This window comes from Sciurus vulgaris (genome assembly GCF_902686455.1).
Source record: "Sciurus vulgaris genome assembly, chromosome: 6".
NCBI lineage: Eukaryota > Metazoa > Chordata > Mammalia > Rodentia > Sciuridae > Sciurus > Sciurus vulgaris.
Genome location: NC_136466.1, coordinates 39585836 through 39605273, shown reverse-complemented (window position 1 = coordinate 39605273; position 19438 = coordinate 39585836). Strand labels below are relative to the sequence as shown.

The window sequence follows — 19438 nt, the reverse complement described above, 5'->3', positions numbered from 1 at the left end:
CTAAGCAAAGGGAGCTCAGCCTTTGAGAAGGGCTGTTTCTTAAGAGGGAGTCCATCCCTCTCCCTTTTGTCCCTTAGTGCACGCCCTGCCCCACTATCCCCCCTCCAAGTCAGCAACCTATCCACACTCCTACCTGGCCTACACACACACACACACACACACAGTGCCTGCCAGCCAGCCTGATCATGGAATCTTTATTAAAGAGGTCCAAATTACCGAGGTTTTACTACACTACTAAAAATAGTCATGCTTACTTAGCCTGTTTAATAAGCACACCATTTCTAATTTTTCTGCCTGAGTAAACTGAAACATCATTCCAGAAATACATTTTTACTGCAACAAGAAGGCTTGCTTTTTTTCCTCTTCGTTCATACTGTTCTCCCTTTCTCCACTCCCACCTCTCTTCCTCTATCCATCTGTCCCCTGTGTCCCCCTCCACTCCTGACCCCTACCTTTTTTTTCTGTTTCAAACATAAAGGGGAAAGTAACAGTAATTTCAACTTGGCTTTCACGCAAAACGGACCAATTTTTTTAAGTGTTGGTAATTTGTTCTGAAAATGGATATAGGGAGTTGGACTGGAACAACTTTGAAGAATGGGGTTTTATGAGTGGAAAATGGGGCCTGAGCTTGGGGTGTGTGTGCTGCACCTCCCCTCCGTGCCTGGGATGGTGTGGCACGTGTGATAATCACAGCTAATAGCACCATTATTGCTATTATCACATTATATTATTATTAGTCATCAAAATCAGACAAAGCTTATTAACCCATTTAATTGAACCAGGGGTTTAATGTCCCACTGACTTCACGGAAAGTGCTTGGCAAACTTCAAGACATCACAGCCACAGCACGGCTGGCCACTTCACTGCCTGGGACCAACAAGGGTTTCCCCAGACTGTTCCCGCCTGTGGCCTATCTGGGAACATTCCAAGACACACTGGGTTGGATACTCATCCCCACCCAGACTCCAGCCTTTTCATGCACACCCATGCTCACTTGGACACGTGCACACACACACACACACACGATTTAATAAAGGCTACTTTACACAAAAGACCCCGGCCCACACACTGTATGGCCAAGGATCCCTCCTCCGTCCCCCAGGCTGGCATTCCCATTGAGTCATCCAGGCTGCTGTGAATGCAGACAGACACAATTCACCAAGAACCCCTGGTGCACCAGGCCCCCTCATCCTCACCCTCTAGACTCAGCAGTCCCTGGGGGCAGGAATGCCCCCTGAGCCAAGGCTGGTGGAGGGACTTAGAATAGGGTGGGGCCTCTTGGGAGTCAAGAGACCCAGATTCCAGTCCTGAGGGTGGGCTCTGCCCCATGGCGCGACTTTCCCTCACAGAGCCTGAGTCTCCTCTGTCAAACGGGTACTGGATCCATCTGCCTGCTTCTTGGGGTTTGCTGTCAGGGTTTAAAGATAACCTGGGGGTGACCAGTACATGTGGCTTTACAAAATTTTCTTCATCATCTTCCTGACCTTCTACTTCTGGAGAATTTCTGAGGACACTCCCTTGGCCAACGTGTCCAATCTCCCTCCCTCCAGATTTCATCACAGTTCATTTCATTCACAATGAGAATGAAACATCTCATTCTGTTTCCTTGGGGACAGTGGCACTCCTAGGGACACTGCATTATCCCAGGATCTTCCATGGGGGTCAAGAGCTACCACTTGGGTGAGATGGAATCACCATCCCTCCCTGAAGTCACCTGAGTCCTGCACTTCCACTAGCTGCTGCATTTCCACTTGGCTCTGGTCAGCAAGGCACAGGAAGGCCCCACCTTGACCCCACCCAGCCATCCCTACTGGGTAAGGGCCAGAGACTGGAAGATCGCAGATGTTAAGAGCATGAGCTTTGAAGATAGGGGAGCCTGGGTTCAACTCACAGCATCACCACTTAGTCACTGCCACATAACCTCTCTATAAAACAGGAATAAATGTGAAAAGGTATGTTGGTGTTTGGCACCATGCCTGTGACACGATAAACTCAAAATAAGCTCTGGAGCTCTTTGCTACCCATGTTCTCCCTCCCTCTATCAGGATTCTAAAGCTGGCTTGTCTCAGGCAGACTGGTCACTGGCATCCAGCTGCTAGGATATGACCTCTCAGTCCACAGCTTTCTCCAACTGATGCAGGGAGAAGAAATATCTATGGACAGAAGAATTAAAATCTGCTTTAAGGTAAGGGGGAAAGGTCAGATGTGAGAGTTTGAAAAAGAAGAACTCAAGGTGAATGGGAGCAATCTGGGACCGCTTCTCATTAGAGAGTTCTGGGACTAAGACTCTCGGGACAGGCCGGATTGGGATGGGTGCATAGGCACAGAGGTGAGACTGAGCCAGGCAAGGGGGAGCCCTGGGAGATACGGGGACACAGAATAGGGGAGATTGAAATGCTGTGCAAGACGGGATGGGGTGGCTCACGCCTATAATCCCAGCGGCTTGGGAAGCTGAGGCAGGAGGATTGTGAGTTCAAAACCAGCCTCAGCAACTTAGCAAGGCCCTAAGCAACTTGCTCTTGAAATAAAAAATATAAAAGGACTGGGGATGTGGCTCAGTGATTAAGTATCCCTGGGTTCAATCCCCAGTACAAAAAAAAATTTTTTTTAAAGAAATGCCATGTGAGGGAGATATGGCAAACTTCAGAGAGGCAGTGGGAATCAAACCTGACCAGGTCACCACCCTGCTTGCAGTCCTTCCATCCCTTGAAATTCAAACCACCCAGCACACAAGGTCCTCGGTGTCCTGCTCCAATCCACCCTGCCCTGCCATTTCCCGCCCCCCAGCACCGCCTCACTGCAAGCTGCAGCCTCACCAGCCTCCTGGCACTCCCCAAACCCTCTGCATGGTCCTGCCATCTTTCCATTGTGCAAATGGTTCCTTCCACCTGGAATGCCCTTCCCCCTGCCACAGGTACATACTCACCTGAATGTGCATGCACACATGCATTGCTTAACATTTTTTTTGAGTAAAACTGTATTGTTTTCCCTAATCATAAAAGACATATTCATTCTTAAAATTCAAAAATTTCAATGAAATGTGAGACCAAAAGTTAAGATCATCCAAATCACAATTGATATGTTCATAATTATCCTTCCAGATGTCCCTCAGCATAAACATGCATATGAGCACATCCTGGATGCTCACTCATGGTATCATAGATGTCATATCAGGGGTTGCTGTAGAAGCCACTTTTTCAGTCAATAAAATAGCATCTCTTTTTATAAATAAACTATTACTTCTGATAGTCATATGTATAGGATTTGTAATAATTCAGCCTGTTTTCTCACCAATGAGCATTTGGGTAATTCTGTGGGTTTTGTGTTTTTGTTTTTGTTTTTTTGTTTTGTTTTTTACGGTGCTGGGGATTGAACCCAGGGCCTTGTGCTTACAAGACAAGCACTCTACCAACTGAGCTACATCCCCAGCCCTAATTCTGTGTTTTCTTTCATCTTGTTTCTATTATAACCAGCCACAGTAGCCACAGTAAGCACCCTTATCCAGGTACTTCTGTGCATTTGTCACTGGGGCTCCTTAGAATAATTTCAAGAATTAGAACTGCTGAGCCCTAGAAATGCATACATAAAATCTAACCCATATGGCCTTTTGACAAGGCCACAACTTTCTGCATTGCCGGATGTGGACAAGGGTGCCCACTCTCCAGGCCCAGGCAGTACTAGGTTTTATTTATCATCTTTGTCACCTGAAAAGGGAAAAAAAAAAAAAAAAAAAAGAAAAGAAAAAAAAAAAAAATTCACTGCTACTTTTGTGCATGGTTTTATTTATTTATCCTTGTTGCTTTCTTTTTTTTAATTTTTTTTTTATAGATGGACACAATACCCCCATTTTATTTATTTATTTTTATGTGGTGCTGAGGACCAAACCCAGTGCCTCACAAGTGTGAGGCAAGCGCTCTACCACTGAGCCACAACCCCAGCCCCTTTGTTTTCTTTTTACTACAGATGGTGTCATATATATGCAGCTCTGCAACTGACTTTCCCACCTGACAATTCTTTCCTTCCTTTTCGACTTGCTCTTTCAAGGGTCAGGTAAAAAAACACTTGGCCAACAGCTTCTACCGCTCCAAGTGCCCCATCACTTGCCCTGCCAAGGAGTTATCAGTGGGTGCTGAGCTAGCTCCCCGTGATGCTGAGCTGCCCACGCCTGCTCAGCACGTCACTCCATGTGGGCCTGCAGTGAGGCCCTGGGAAAGGCCAGTCTAAGCCAAGCGCTCTCTCTGCCCAGGCTGTAATTTCCTGATTAGGTGCTGCAGTCACCACCCTTTCTGCACACACTGATTGCTTCCTGCCATCCTCTCAATCTCTAAGGTTCCCTGGACTTCCAGGGCCAGCAAACTTCAGAGCCTTGACCAGGCAGCAAGAAGGTTCCAAGGAACTGGCCAAACCAAGGCCATCTGAGCAGCCGCCTGCCTCCTCCCACAGTCAGGCCCTGCTCAGAAGGGAATTGTGGCTTGAACTTTAAAGTTCAAGAAGTAGCTTTAACAAGAAAGAAAAAGGTTGCTATGAGCCAGTGGAGCAGAGGGGTACATGTGTGGCCTGCATTCAAAAACTATCTCTTGTTTACAATTAAAAAATATATATAAAATAAAAAACTATCTCTGCCCTTTCATGGTGATCTTGGCCTCGTGAGTTTCTCTGAGTACCAGCTTACCCACCTACAAAACAGGAATAAGGATTCCTCATGAGATAGTTGCACTGCCTTACAGAAGAGAGGTTAGAGTCAAATGCATTTGGTTGGGAATCCTGGTTCTTACCCCTTAGTTGTGCAACCATGGGTAGATTACATCACCTCTTTGTACCTCAGTTTTGCCACCTCTTTAATGGGAATAAGGGCAATACCTAAGTGTTATTATGTGATTGAAATTGCTTGTGTGAATATATCTGATAAACAGAAATGCTGGAAAATCAGAAGGCAGTATTTCCACAGTCAATGCAGACAACTGGGCCAGGCATGGTGGTGCACTTCCATAATTCAAGCTACTCAGGAGGCTGAGGCAAGAGGATCAAATGTTCAAAGTCACCCCAGCACCACAAAAAAAAAAAAAAAAAGTTCAAAGTCAGCATGGAAAACTTATTGAGACTCTGTCTCAAAATAAAATTTTAAAAAGGGGTTGGGGGTGTAGATCAGTTATAGAGCACTTGCCTAGCATGTGCAAGCCCCAAGGTTCAATCCCTAGCACCACACACACACACACACACACACACACACACACAAAAGAAAAAAATTTAAAGAGAACGAGCTGTACCTTTGGAGTACTAGCTTGACCTCTGCTTAGGTTCTTCCTTCTCTGGTCCAGCATCAAGCTTTGAAGAGGTTTTTTTTTATCTTTTGCCCTAATCCCAAGCAATAAAGTCACCCTGGGGAGGGTGGGAGTCAGGAGCAGGGGCAGTCTCTGGATGCTGGCCTGTGGGTCAATGGGGCATCTCAGGTGTGAGACCCCCACTGGCCTGTAACTAGTCTACACAGGCTTCAGTCAATCCCCTAGGTTCCCAGAATTTCAGAATTTTAGATTTTTCATCCCCCTCTGGTCTCTTCCACACTCTCCTTTTGAGACTTCGATTTCTTTTTGCAAGAAGCCAATCACACTGGGTTCCACTCACCTCTAGAATACTTCACTTTCAAGGTCACTGGTGCAGGGGCTCAGTCCATGGTTTGTAAAGCCCTCTTAACATTTCCTGGTGTTAGCCTCAGAGATCTCTGTTATAAAGGGGCTTTCTCCCCACCAGTGCTGGGCATGAAACCCAGGGCCTTGTGCATGCTCAGCAAGTACTCCACCGCTGAGCTATTGCTCCAGGCCCAAGGGAGAGCTTGTATATAAACTAGATAAAATCCAGATCCCACATGGTCTATTCTGTTATTCATGGAATTCCATTTTTTAATGTGGCAACTTAAAGTAGTTTTTAAATAATTCCAATCATTACTTGCCTCTCCCAGAGAACATCAACAGGGATCCAATTCTTAGCCAACAAGGACACCGAAGAACCCCCTTTCTCCTCCAGGTCTCTCAGGCTAGTTGTGTTGAAGTTCCAGACTCCCAGCCCTCAGCTTTTGCCTCCTTCTTCCCTCCTCTGTCCCAGCTTCTCGATGAGCAGACTCATCAGGCCTGGTGGTCTGTCAGATTTCTCTCTGCTGGGATGGCTATCCTGATTCTCCACCATAGAGGAGATCCCAGGAGCTAGCCAAGGAAGAAAGAACAACCCATTTTTCTTGCACTCCAGTCTTGTGCTGTGCCATTCTCCTAAGGGCAGCGTCGCACAAGCCCCAAATAAAAGAGTTGGGGAAGGGGTGGCCAAGGGCTGACCAGACAAAGAGAAAATTCTCTGCAGGGAAAAGCAAAGATTCTCGCAAGTTGATATTTATCTTCCCCTACCTCACCCTGGCCTGTTTTCTGACCCTGCGACTAGAATCAGCCACAATAACCTCTCCTTTTTGAGAAGACTGATTAGGAATTCAAAATCATCTCTTTCAGAAACCTGCAGGAGCCTTGTGCAGTGGTGCACACCTGTAATTCCAGGACTCAGGAGGTTAAGGCAGGAGGATCACGAGTTCAAAGTCAGCCTCAGCAACTTAGGCCTAAGCAACTTAGTGAGACCCTGCCTCTGAATAAAATATTTTTAAAAGGACTGGGAATGTGACTCAGTGGTTAAGTACCCCTGGGTTCAAGCCCCAGTACCAAAAAAAAGGAAAGAAAGGATAATGGAGTAAGTCCATTTGGGGCCAGGAAAGAGCCTAAAATAGGTGGAGACTCTATTGAGAGTAAGACTTGACTTGTTGAAGGCACGTTTGGTCTAGCAGGCATCCTATCTTGCCCACATTTAAAGACAACATCAAGGTGTGAAGTTTCCTGTGTCTCAGTAACAGATTTCTAGGGATTATTGGAATAAACAGAAAGAACTTACATTCTCAGTCACTCCCTGGATTGCCACACTATAGAGACTGTTCTCTGTGGATGGGATTAACAAGTAGTTAAACACACACACACACGCACATAACCTGTCCGCTCTCCAAACACCTCCAGTCTTGGATTCCAGATCTTTCCCACAAGAGCTAGGAGAGGGTCTGGGCATGAGCAGGAGACTCAGACCAAGATCCCCTGCTTCCCTCTGCACCCCTCAAAAAGCCCCAAATGGGCAGTCTGGAAATGAACTAGTCACTGGGGACAGCTTGCTGGATTCCAGGACTGAGAGGTGAGGAGGAGGGTCCTGCTTCCCATAGCCAGGCCAGGCCAAGGAGAGCACTTCTGCCCCAAGCAAATCAATCGAAGGCCTTGGCCAAGCTTGTTTGAGTTGGTGAGAGCCCAAGTGGGAATTCCAATCTGCCAGTGTTTGCTCTGTTGGCCAATAGAGCCAAACAGAAATGCAGCTTTGGGACTTCATGCCAAATATCCATCAGTTTGTTCTGCCAGCAGTGCTGGGCCAGCCCCGGGCATGCCACCCACTCCCAGCTCTCTGCTCTCTGAAAGTCTTCTTTTCGTGCCCTTAGAGGTGGCTTGCCCTCTTATGATCCACAACCCAGTGGCCCATCCCCAGGGTCACCTTGCTAGACCCGGAACCCAGGTCTCCAGATTTGACATATAGCCTACCCATTCTGAACCAGTTCCATCTGGAAATCCACTCGCACCCCTCTGCAGGTCTCTGACCTCCACTTTTTCCCTTGGCTCCATCTTTTCCTCTCTGACACTTTACTGTTTGCCCCTTAGCCCCTGATGAGCACAGCCAACAGCAGCTGTCCCCAGCACAGGTAGAGGGAGCCAATGGTCAGGAAGCACCAATCATGAGTGGGCAACACCTTTGCTCACATTTTTACATCTGTTTTATTTGATCCTTGTAGCTAGTCAGTTTTATCTTCTCATTTCTCAGAGGAAATAGCTGAGGCTTCAAAAGACCAGACACCTCCCCCAAGGTCAACCAATTAAAGAAGCCAGATCTCCTGACTCTAAAGCCTTGGTACTTTCCACCTTACCCCTCTGAGGCAAATTTTTAAATCTCTTAGGGAAGCTCTTAGCCTGGAGTCATCCCCATGGTGGAAACCCAAGCTTCTCCCCCACCTACCTCAGGCCCAACTCTCAGGTATAGGCACAAATTCATCCCTAAGAAGGCACCATCCCTTGTCTGGAGAGGCAATGCTCAGCAACAATCCCTTTTGGCAATTTTCACTGTGACCCTGAGAGTGTGAACATTTGCAAATGGAAATGATTTGAGTATCTTAGAAGGTAGGTGCTCTATGCACTGGAATAATTCTTGTCACCTCAACAGGGAAATTAGCTGAATTAATGTTTGCCCCATGCATTAAGAGGGCCAGGACTGACTGAGCATGGTGGTGCATACCTGTAATTCTAAGCAGCTCAGGAGAATCATAAGTTCAAGGCCAGCCTTAGCAAATTAGCAAGACCATATCTCAAAATTAAAAATATAAAAAGGGCTGGGGATGTGGCTTAGTAATAGAGTATCTTAGGTTCAATCCTAGTACTATAAAAAAAAAAAAAAAAAAAGAGGGCCAGGGCTGGACTGTGGATTTCTCATCACTGAACCCCAGTACCCAGCACAACTCAGTAGACAGTAGTTTACTGATATATAGATGAACCACAAGGACAGCATCCTTCTACCTGCCCTTGTCCTATGGACTCGGGGTGCCATCACCCAGGCCAGGAATCCACAGGCCTCACCATAGGACCCTGTTGTCCAGCCACACGCTTTTGTACCCAGCTATAGGTACCAATCTCTAACCCCAACTCTACCCAGAACCTACCTCCCGCTCTGTCCCAGGTGACATGGCCGAGATGATAGGCTTCAGGTATACTCTCTTACAGTGGAAGCAGATAGGCACTGCCAGGGCTGTGATGGCCAGTCTGGAGCAAGGAGTATCAACTTTCCTGTCCCTCCGGGGCCATCATATAGCTCTATCATGTCTGGGCCAGAATGGTATCGAGACCTTGGCAGCTCTGGTGGTCATGTGGCCAGGAATGATGCAGAAAATAGTCCTAACTACCCCCAGGAGGAAAGTGGTCTGAAGTACCTATTACCGCCATTGCTCTGGGCCGTAGTATGTGAAGCTCTGCCCTTGCTAGTGGGCTGCTTCCCAAGCTGAGCTCCCCGGTTGCTCCCTATGCCCACACAAAGAACCCTGCCACTGTCTGCAGTTCCCTTGCAAGGAGCCAAAGGGGAAATCAGAGCGGACTTCCACAGACAGGGCTCCACAGCAGTGGGTCCACAAAGTAGCAGCCACGCGAGGCGCGGTGTCCTCACACAGATCAGCCCTCTGAGGATCCAGCATCAGCAGGGCCACAAGCTCTATGGGGCTGCTGGAGGCCCTTCTTAGCCTGCAGTCCTCCAGGAGCCCAGTGGATCCTTGCTGCTGGGTCCAGGGAGACTAGAGCCATAGTGACCCTAGATGTGGCCTCTAACCAGGGTGAGCTTCCATTCCCCAGGTCAGTTGGGTTGTGGGGGCCTGGGGAATCAGACTTCATGGGCCCCTCTCCAGCCCAACCCACAAAGACAGGGAAGCATCAGAGCAGTTGGAGTCCAGCTCCAACAGCCATTGTTTAATGAGGACCCTCACAGCTGGCAAGGTCCCGTGACCTGGCAATCCCCCTCCCCCCACACACACCAGCTACTTCTCCTCCAACCCTTCCAAGGACTGGGACTTCTTCTTGGGCAAGTCTTCGAGTATCAGGCACAGCACGTTCACAATCTCATAGTATAGCTCTTGAAGCCTGAAAGATGCCACAGGAGGGGAGGGGATCTGAGCACAGGGCAGGCTCCTGCCGCCCAGGCCCCACCCACCAGTGCTGGCACCTGTGCATTCACCACTCCTAACAGATGTGGGATCAGTGAAGAGCAAGGACCTCAGAGAGCCAGATCAGGTGGGTTGGGATCCCAGGTCTGCTACTCTGCCTCTGGCCCCCTGAAGTCATTTGTTTCATCTCACATGTCAAGTTGAGAGCTTTAAGAGCAGGAACCATACTGTGGTGCCCAGACAGTGCCGGAACCACTTTCGAGCCCAAAGTGGACTTGCCTGGTCCCTCCTCTTTAGTTTCTCCAGTCTCTGAAGCCCTCTAGAGGATTTCCAATGAGAAACAGAGCTAATTATGTCTAGCCTTACCCAAGATCCCACTGTGGTCACTAGTGCCCATAGCCAGTATTTTATATCCTTCCTGCTCAGTAATGGCCAGTCATAACCCCAGATAGCTTACAAGCCCTGGGCCTGGCCTAGCTCAGAGCTCCATGCACATTTTTTAATCTAATCAGACTGGTGGCTCCTTGTGGGACAGGTGGGAAAGGGACAGAGATCTGCCCAGGTCACACAGGAAGGTATTTGCAGAACCAGGCCAGGAGACTCCTCAGCTCCTGACTTGCCACCCAGTGCGCTTTCTCTGTCCCCTGAAAAGGGGTTAGTGAGGAGGCCCTGGAGAGCTGAAGGAGCCAACACCTATATATCTGTCAAAGAGGGTTGGGGAGGGACAGCAGAGTCTCCCAACCACAGGCCTGTCCACTTGAAGCCCAGCCCACCTATACATGGATTCCTGCACTTCCAAGAAGAGCTTTGGTCCACCCATCTGCCCTACACTTGGGTCATGAATGCTTCACCCTCCCATGGCCCTCAACACAGCCCCCACCTTGAGGAAGCCCTGGGCACTAGGAAAGGCTGGGGCTAGGACTGACTTGTTGACAGTAGCGTCCTGGTTGTCCAGAGTGGATAAGTAGACATCCATGAAGGATAGGCTAGTGCCAAAATCATCCAAGACCATGGGGTCAGTGTGCCGCAGAGTCTTCTTGAAGTCCTCCACCAACTCACTGAAACTCTTACCAACATTGTTCTAGAGAAGGAAGCAAAATAAGAGAGTAATGACAAAAAAGGTGGCAACCACACTGCAAGGAGATCTTGGGGACCCTCCATGATAAGTCCCAGGGAGAGGCCTGCTCCCAGCCTGAACCTTCATGGGTAAAGTAACCTCATGAGCCACCATCACCAATGTGAGGCAGGTGACACACAAAGGAAGCAGTGAGAGTCTCAGAGTGGCTAAGTGTGGCTTCAGATCTGGACAAACCCCAGACACAGTCTAGACAGGCAGATGTTTCCACCTCAGAGAAGAAGCTGAAGAGGGTCATACTAAAGATGAGGGAACCCAGCAGAGCACCCAAAGCTGGGCCAAGAGCACTTAGGCAGAAAAAAGAAGCAGCACCCAGGCCTCACAGTTTCATCATGCTTGACCAAAAACCTCTAGCCTATTGTGTTCATTCTTCCTCTGGCTTTAGAAGTGTGGGGAAACTGAGACTGAGTGACAACCTGTCAGAGCCTTTTCATCCTCGTCCACCCAGTGACCTGGGAATGTGCTGCCTGGCACCCAGTGAGCACAGACTGGATGACCCAAAAGGCCTCACAAGGCAGTTTTGCCACAAAGGAGAAGTTAAAAATCACAGCACTCAACACTTTAAGAGGTTCAGAGAAAAACAAACAAAAATAAGAAGAAAAGCTTGGCTCTGGAAGATACAGGGGAAGGTACCTGCCTCACCTAAGGCCACGCAGGCCAGAGGCCACCTGCTCTCTCCATGTTCAGGCCCCTCTTCCTGGCTACTACTTCACCCCTGACTGTCCCTCTATCTGTCCATTGCCCTGCCTGGGGGACTGCCTACCTGTGTCTTCATCAGACTCTCCACCTCCTCCTGCTGCCGTTTCAGAATCACCTGCTTCTCTTCCATAAGAGTGACTTGCCTCTCCAGCATCAGTTCTCGCTCAAACTTTTTAATGGAGTCCTAGTGAGTCAGAGGGTGGAGGTAAGGAGCAGGCTCTCACTGAATACTGTCCTCTACCTGGTCTTGCCCTTGTCTTTCCTTGCCTGCAGCTCAGACCTCAGCAGAAGGATCCACCCCCACAGAGCCAGCCCCCAACCCAAGCTGCCAACTGTCCTATTGGCCACCATCATGAGGCTAGGCAAATGCATGAGCTCAGGGCCAAGAGTTGGGAGGCCCAAGAAGGGCCCACCAGGCCACCTTCACTTGACTTCAGAAGGAGATACAGCTCGGGTTCCCCCCAGAGGCCCAGCCCACACCTCCACCTTCCATACCTGGTATTCCCACATTCCACCTCCAAGCACAGGCTCACCTCGGTGTGCATGATCATCACCCCCACAAACATGTTGAGAAAGATGAAGGAGGCAAGCAAAATGAAGGCAATGGTGAACACCCGGCTCAGAGTAAAATTCCTCACGTCCAACTGTTCCTGTAGGTTTGTCCAGCCATCCACCTGTCAGGCAGGGCAGGGAATACTGAGTTCCAGGCCCCAGCAGAGCAAGCCTTCATCTTACCTATGCCACGGTAGCTCCAGACCCACTGAGGGGAGGCTGCCTCTGCCCCCACCTCAGCCCTTCAGCCCCTCTACATGGTGGCTTAGGGCACCTCTGGATGGAGACAAGCTTGCCCTGGGGTCTCCCCGCTCAAGGTCTGTCATTTTCCTTGGGAGGACATTGCCTCTCACTAGGCCCACCTTTGAAAAGACCCCATGTTTTGTAAGAGTTCAACAATGTCTGAAATTCTGGACTTGGGCCTTGCATCCTGATTCTTGGGTGGGTTTGTAACAGCCAGTTTCCAAAAAGGTCATGTAACATGGATTTCATTTATAACTTAAACTTAATCCAAATGAAGTATCATTTGAGAACTCTTTGACAAGTTTTATGACCTTGTGGGACATATGGGAATGCTACAAGGAGTCACAAGATCAGAGACAGAGATGAATCTCTATCCAGGGCATTGGCCTCTGACTAGTCCTAGAAGACCAGCCCCCATCTTCTCCAGTCTCAACTAAGTACCTGAATGTGGGGAAAGCCCACATTAGGCCACTCACATCCACCTGGCAGTCCCTTAAGGCCCCCACCCTCGCCACTGTTCCCAAACACAGTACCGTGGCCAAGCTGAAGAGGGTGAAGAAAGCCGCAGCCAGGTTCCCCCAGTTATTCATGTCACCCTTCTCTACAACTCCAAACAGGCAGAAGCCCAAGATAGCAAAGATGTACATCAGCACGAAGAGGAGTGTGAGCACAGAGGCCACGGTGTAGACTGTCTGCCCCACAGCAATGATGAGCGTCTGCAAGGCAGGGACATGCAGCTAGGCCAGGGTGCCAGGCGGGGTGGTCTCAGAGAACAGAGATCCAGTCTGCCCAGTTCACAACTGGGCCAGCATCCAGTACCTGGCACAAGGTAGATGATGAATAATTAGTGGCTGAATGAATGAAGTGAATCAGAAATGTGCCCAGATTAAGGTCTGCATCAATCTATCTGATTTACCAGCATCTGACTTTCACTATTTATTTATTTATTTATTTATTTTATTTATTTTTTTTTTTGTGGTACTGGAGATGGAACTCAGGGCCTTGTGCTTACGAGGCAAGCACTCTACTAGCTGAGCTATCTCCCCAGCCCTGACATTCACTATTAGTCACCTAGGGGCAGATGGTACATGTGGATCTCAAGTCATAGATCTCAGGTCACCACTAACCACTCCACTTGAACCCTATCTGGCTCTGTGATCATCCTGGGGTGTGCTGCTCCTGTTTCTCAGCTGAGGGTCAGCTCTTTGCCCCAGGCCCAGGAGGATCAGGGGAACCACCCTGCAGGTGAGAATAGAGAAGGCCAAGAGGAATGTGGCTCCCATTGATTCTGGGCCCTGCCTTTGCAGGCAGGTCCCCAGGCTTCCCCCTGTACGATGGGATTTGGCTTGTCTTCCCTGCTTCCCCACCCTGGGGAGCACATCGCACGACTTCCCATTATTCTTCTCCATGCTCTGGAGTCTTGCATGTAGTAGGTGCTGCATATGTGTTCACTTACCTAGAATGGTTTCACAGACATAATTTCAAGGTAGATAGATAGTGTCAGTTTTCCAGGATGAGGGGTCAGAAGCTGCAAAAAGCAAACTGTCTTGACTAGGGTCTCATTCCAGTATAGCAGCAGAACTGGGACCAATTCCCAAACCCTTTGCCCCATGCCACTACCTCCAACCACCAGCAGCCCTAAGTACAGAGACCAATTAGCACACTGGACACAGGACAGTGAAGTCTGGACAGTTGGCAGTATGCCAGGAGGCAGAGACACCCCCAGAGCCCCAGGCTGTTCCACATGCAGGATGGTTTGGCAGGAATGAATACATTTCTTCCCTCTGGGGAAAGAAAAATCAGTGTTTTCAGATTCACTCCAAAAGAGATGAGCTGTTAAAACAAACAAACAAACAAAACTTGCCTCTCTGCCTGCTAGCCAGAGGCAGAACTTCTTCCCAAGGATTGGAAGAGTAAACCTGTAAATGCTCACAGGAAACCTAGCAATGGCCTGCAGATTCAGTCTGCACAGGTGGGCAGGGGGCATCCAAGTGGCAGAACCTGAGGCACGTGCAGAGGGCTGAGGAGAGGTCTGGCTGGCTGTCTCACCTCCAGGTCAGTCCATGGGCCTGAGGTCACAACTAAGCAGCCTTGAGAGTAGCAGTTGTAATAAGGTCACACTGTCCAGTGGGACCCCCACCAGCTGGCTGAGGCACAATCCAGGCAGCCCTGCTAATGAACAGGTTCTGAGAGGGGCAGAAACGTCTGGGTGCAGTGGCACACTCCTGTAATCCCAGCGACTTGGGAGGCTGAGGCAGGAGGATTATAAGTTCAAAGCCAGTCTTAGTAACTTAGCAAGGCCCTGAGCAACTCTGTGAGACCCTGATTCAAAATAAAACATAAAAAGGGCTGGGGATGTGGCTCAGTTGTTCAGCACCCCTGGGTTCCATCCCTGATAAAAAGGACAAGGACCAAAGGCTGAGCAGGGGCCTGAATTCACAAAGAAAGCCTAGCTTGCCCTGGGATACAGCCCTGGGCCAGCAGGGAGTTTCCCTGGGCTGAAAGGAGGTGCTGCCCCTGGCAGACCCTCAACCTGGGGCACTTTCAGCGCTTTGCCTTCTGACCAGCTGCCACCACACAGCCAAGATGGGTGCATTTGGCAGGCAGTTAGTGCCCTTAGCCACACAAGGTGCCCAGCTGGGTCACAACAACTTCCTTTCCAAAATAAAGCCCCTTCTGGCATCAGTCCTTTCTGCTTCCCTTCCCCCTGAGTGTCCCTGGGCTTCTCTTCCCTCAGCCCACCACCCACTGCTCTCTTCTTCATGTGACTCCCTCAGGTGTTTGGCACCCATCTGCCATGGCACCCTCTCTCCTGGCTTCATTGAAGAACCCTCTCTTACCTGAGGATTACCCCAGCAGCCCTCTCCAGGGAGGCTGCCTATCCCTCACTGACCTGGGATTCAGGGAGCTACCCTCTGCCTTGTCCTTGGAGCCCCTGCCTCCATGGGCAAAGTCCCTCTTTCTGGGCAGGGTCAAACTTCTGGCTTCCCACTCCTTCTCATGACTTGAAATCTCTGCTTCCAGGCTTACCAGCTCCTTCCCCACCCCATCTTGCTGTTAGGCTGGGGACTTCAGCATCTCTGCAGATGACACACCATGTGCCAGGTCTCTTCCTCCCTGAACTTCTTCATCTTTCATGATTCTTGAAGCATTCCAGGCCCCTACTTCCTTTGTAGCCAACTCCTGGAAAAACTGAGCAACACTTCCCACTGCCTGACCACTCCCTCACTCTGAGGTACCTGGTACTGACTCCTGGACTGCCAATCTTCTTTTCCATTCACCTGCCTTACTCTTGTCCCTACCTGACACGAACTCAGATACTCAGCACCCCAGAAATTTCCCTCTGGTCCTTCTAGGGCACATCACAGGGGCTGTCCCTAGCCTATGTAGAAGGGATTTGATGTAAAGGGTATCATGATTTAAGTTGCCTTTAGAAGATTGGCCCCTGCTGCTGAGGCATTTCTGTTCTCGGACATCTGGGAATCTAGGTGGAGACTAAAGGTGGCAGGGATGAAAAGACGTGGACAAGTCAATAACTATTTAGAGGGCCATGTGACAAGACTTTGAGAGAGAAGAGCCAAGCTGACACTCAGATTTATGACTTAGCTACTGAATAAGAATGGGGGACCCTCCTCACCAAAAGATAAATTACTAGAGAAGGAGCCAGGGTTTGGGGATCTGCAGGAGGGGGTGGAGCACATGATGAACTTGCAGTTAGGCATATGTTTGAGGAACCCATGAGATGTTCAGGAGGTGATTGGGTCTGAAGGAAACAGAGAGAGGCATGGGCGGTAGAGAGTCCTAGAAGCAGAAAAGATCACCCAGAAAAATATGCAGAGGGTAAAAGGAAAGAGAACACAGGACAAGAACCTGAGAAAACAATGCCATGAGAAGTCAAGATGGAGAAAGAGAAAGCAGTGACCAGGATGCCAAGGGAAATGGCCACTGGATTTGGCAACCTCAGAAAGGCTGGTCACTCTGGAGGGAGGGGAAGAAGCCAGGGCTTAGTGAGAGACAAGGAAGTGCAGACTGGAAGCAGACACCTTTTTCCAGGAGTCTGGCCAGGAAAAGGAGTGGAGGGAGGGCTGGACACACAGGCATGTGACCACAAGAGGGCAAGAGATGAGTGACTGGAGATGTGGCGGTTGCGGGGGGGGGGGGGGGGGGGCTCGCTCACATGCCCATCCCTTCTCCCCCTAGGACCAGGGCTTGGGGCTATCACAGCAGGATATGTGACACACCCTGACTGGACAAATAGGCCCAGACCAGCAGCTTCCTGGAGAACTGCTGCCAGGGCAAACACAGTATGTCTAGGACGCATGCCTGGCAGCCTGGGTGAGGACAAGGGGTCAGCTCCAAGGCTTGTTCTGAAGCCTTCTGAGCTCAGGCTGCAGGTGACTTGGGCAACCCAGGAAGACTTCTCAGGGGAAGCAGCACTTGCAGGTCTGGCTCAACGAAGTGAGGAGACTATTCCCATTGAGAGGAGCAGTAGACCTTCTGCTGTCTGGGCAAAGCGGCCACTGGCCAAGGTCACCAAAAAAGCTGGAGGTACCTGGGCATGTAGTTCAAAGCATCTGTACCATAAGAAAGTCAGTCACTGGCTGGGGATGGAGCTCATTGGTAGAGTGCAAGACCCTGGGTTCCATCCCTAGCCCCAAAAAAACCCAGAAGAAAAGAAGAAGGAGGAAGAAGGAAGATGGGAGAAAGAAGAAGGAAGAAGGAAGAAGAAGGAGGAGAAGAAGAAGAAGGAGGAGGAGGAGGAGGAGGAGGAGGAGGAGGAGGAGGAGGAGGAGGAGGAGGAGAAGAAAGCCAGTCTGCAACATGAGAGAGAATAAAAGTTCAGATGGCCTTTGCTGTCAGACATACCTTTCAAACCTCAGCCCTGACATTGAACTGCTGAGTGACCTTAGGTCTCTATTTACTCATCTGTAAAATGGAGTTAATAATCTTTCTTGCCATTGTTAATCTTACAATTGCAACCAAATATTCCTCCTAACCTCCCTGCTAGGATTGAACCCAGGAACAATTACCACTGAGCTACATCCCCAGCCCTTTTTATTTTTTATTTTGAGACAGAGTCTCACTAAATTGCTGAGGCTGACCTAGAATTTGCCATTCTCCTGCCTCAGCCTTCTGGATCTCTGGGATTACAGTCATGTGCCACCAGGTCCAGGTAATCTTAAGATCAAGCCACACAGAAGGGCTCATTAGTTGGAAGATTGCAGTCAAATTACCTTTTGTTAAGGGACCGGTGGCAGGTGTGGCCTAAGCCTGACCTCTCAGCTCTCTGGCACTCACCCTGATGCCTCGGCTATAGGGGATGAGCTTGAGGATGCGCAGGGACTGTATTCCCTCGGCGATGTTGAGGTAAGGGTAGTGTTCGCCCTTGATCTTGCGGAGCAAATAGGGGATGAAGATAATGATGATAATCAACACATCCAGCATGCTATAGCCATCCTTCCAGTAGTTGACGGGGTCCACATAGACCTTCATGAGGAACTCAGAGGTGCAGATGGACACAAAGATGATCTCTGAGATCTGCAGGGTGGCAAGGGTTGAAGAGTTGCAACCAAAATGCAGAGCCCTAGAGTCCTGGCCCACTCCCTGCCTGGGTCACCCAATTCGGGTCACCCCTTGCTCGAGAAACCCAGACAGAGTCCCTGGCACACAGGGGACTCTTGATGTACCCAACTCCCTCCCCCATCTGTGTCTTCCCTACTGTGACTCTGAGCCCTATGTTTGAAACAAGGTGCTCAGGAATCATTGACTGGCAGAAAGAATGACTGTACTGGCCCAGTCAGTAGAGGGGGAGAACAGGGCCAGAGAAGTAGTTGGAGGACAGACCGTGGGGCCCTGGAGCCCCAGAGACAAACAACCACGGTCATGGCAGCCTTGGAGGATTTTGAGCAAGGGAGTGATTAGAACTGATGTATATTTCTTTTCTTTCTTTTTTTTTTTTTTTTTCTTGGTAGTTCTGGGGGTTGAACCAAGGACTTTGCACCTGCTAGTCAAGCACTCTGCCATTGAGTTACATCCCCAGCCCCACTGATGCTCATTTTTTTTCAAGATTTATTTTTATTTGTCCTTGTTAGATGTATGTGACAGTAGAGTGTACTTTGACATATCACATAAACATGGAGTATAACTTATTCTAATTAGGATCCCATTCTTGCAGTTGAACATGATGTGGAGTTACCCTGGTCCTGTATTCATATACGAACACAGGGAAGTTGTGTCCAATTCGTTCCACTGTCTTTCCTATTCCCATCTCCCCTCCTTTCCCTTCATTCCCCTTTGTCTAATCCAATGAACTTCTGTTCTTCCCCTGTCCCACTTGTTGTATGTTAGCAGCCATATATCAGAGAGAACATCCAGCCTTTGGTTTTTTGGGATTGGCTTATTTCACTTAGCATGTTAGTCTCCAGATCCATCCGTCTACCAGCAAAAGTCATAAAATCATTCTTTTTATGGCTGAGTAATATTCCATTGGTATATATACCACATTGTTTTTAACTGACACTCATTTTCAAGAGATCTGGGCTGCTGCTCAGTACAAGAGACTGAGGGAGCAACTGGACAGGGAGGTAACGATGAGTAGCACAGTCATTCCTAGCAGTCATCCAGGATGAACTGGATCTGTTGGGGGGACGGTGGCAGTATGGGAGTGAAGAGGACAGGTTCCAGATAGCTCGTGTGGGCAGTGAGGATAGGACTTGCTGTTGGACTCCAAGATGCACAAAAAAGACAGAAGGACAGCAAGACTTCTAGGGTTCCAGAGGGAGCGACTGTGTGAGCAGGGGGATGAAGGGGACAGAGGGTTTCTGGAGGGAGAGGGAAAGGTTTTTGAGACACATGGTCTTTTAAATATATGTCATAGGTGGTCACTGGAAACTACCTCAGGTCACAACTCTCCGTTTGAATGACATTAGGGCAGTCGGTGTTTCTGTTTGTCCCTTGAACTTGTATTTGTAGTCTCCACATGACAACCATTTACATATACTTCTAGTTTCTGAAACTACTATGTAACATTTAACATACATAAAAAGACAGAG

At 49.2% G+C, this 19438-nt stretch overlaps 1 protein-coding gene across 1 annotated transcript; it reads right to left on the bottom strand.

The window, feature by feature from the left end:
* Window positions 1-8098: 8098 nt before the first annotated feature.
* Window positions 8099-18112, bottom strand: CATSPER3 (cation channel sperm associated 3). Its single transcript, XM_079145339.1, has 7 exons — window positions 17685-18112; window positions 12920-13102; window positions 12125-12265; window positions 11656-11775; window positions 10684-10838; window positions 9629-9734; window positions 8099-8185 (listed from the first exon to the last, which is right to left on the bottom strand). Exons 1-6 carry the CDS (start codon window positions 17877-17879, stop codon window positions 9632-9634), a joined length of 897 nt encoding a protein of 298 aa, XP_079001465.1. The 5' UTR covers window positions 17880-18112; the 3' UTR covers window positions 8099-8185; window positions 9629-9631.
* Between the last annotated feature and the right edge of the window lie 1326 nt (window positions 18113-19438).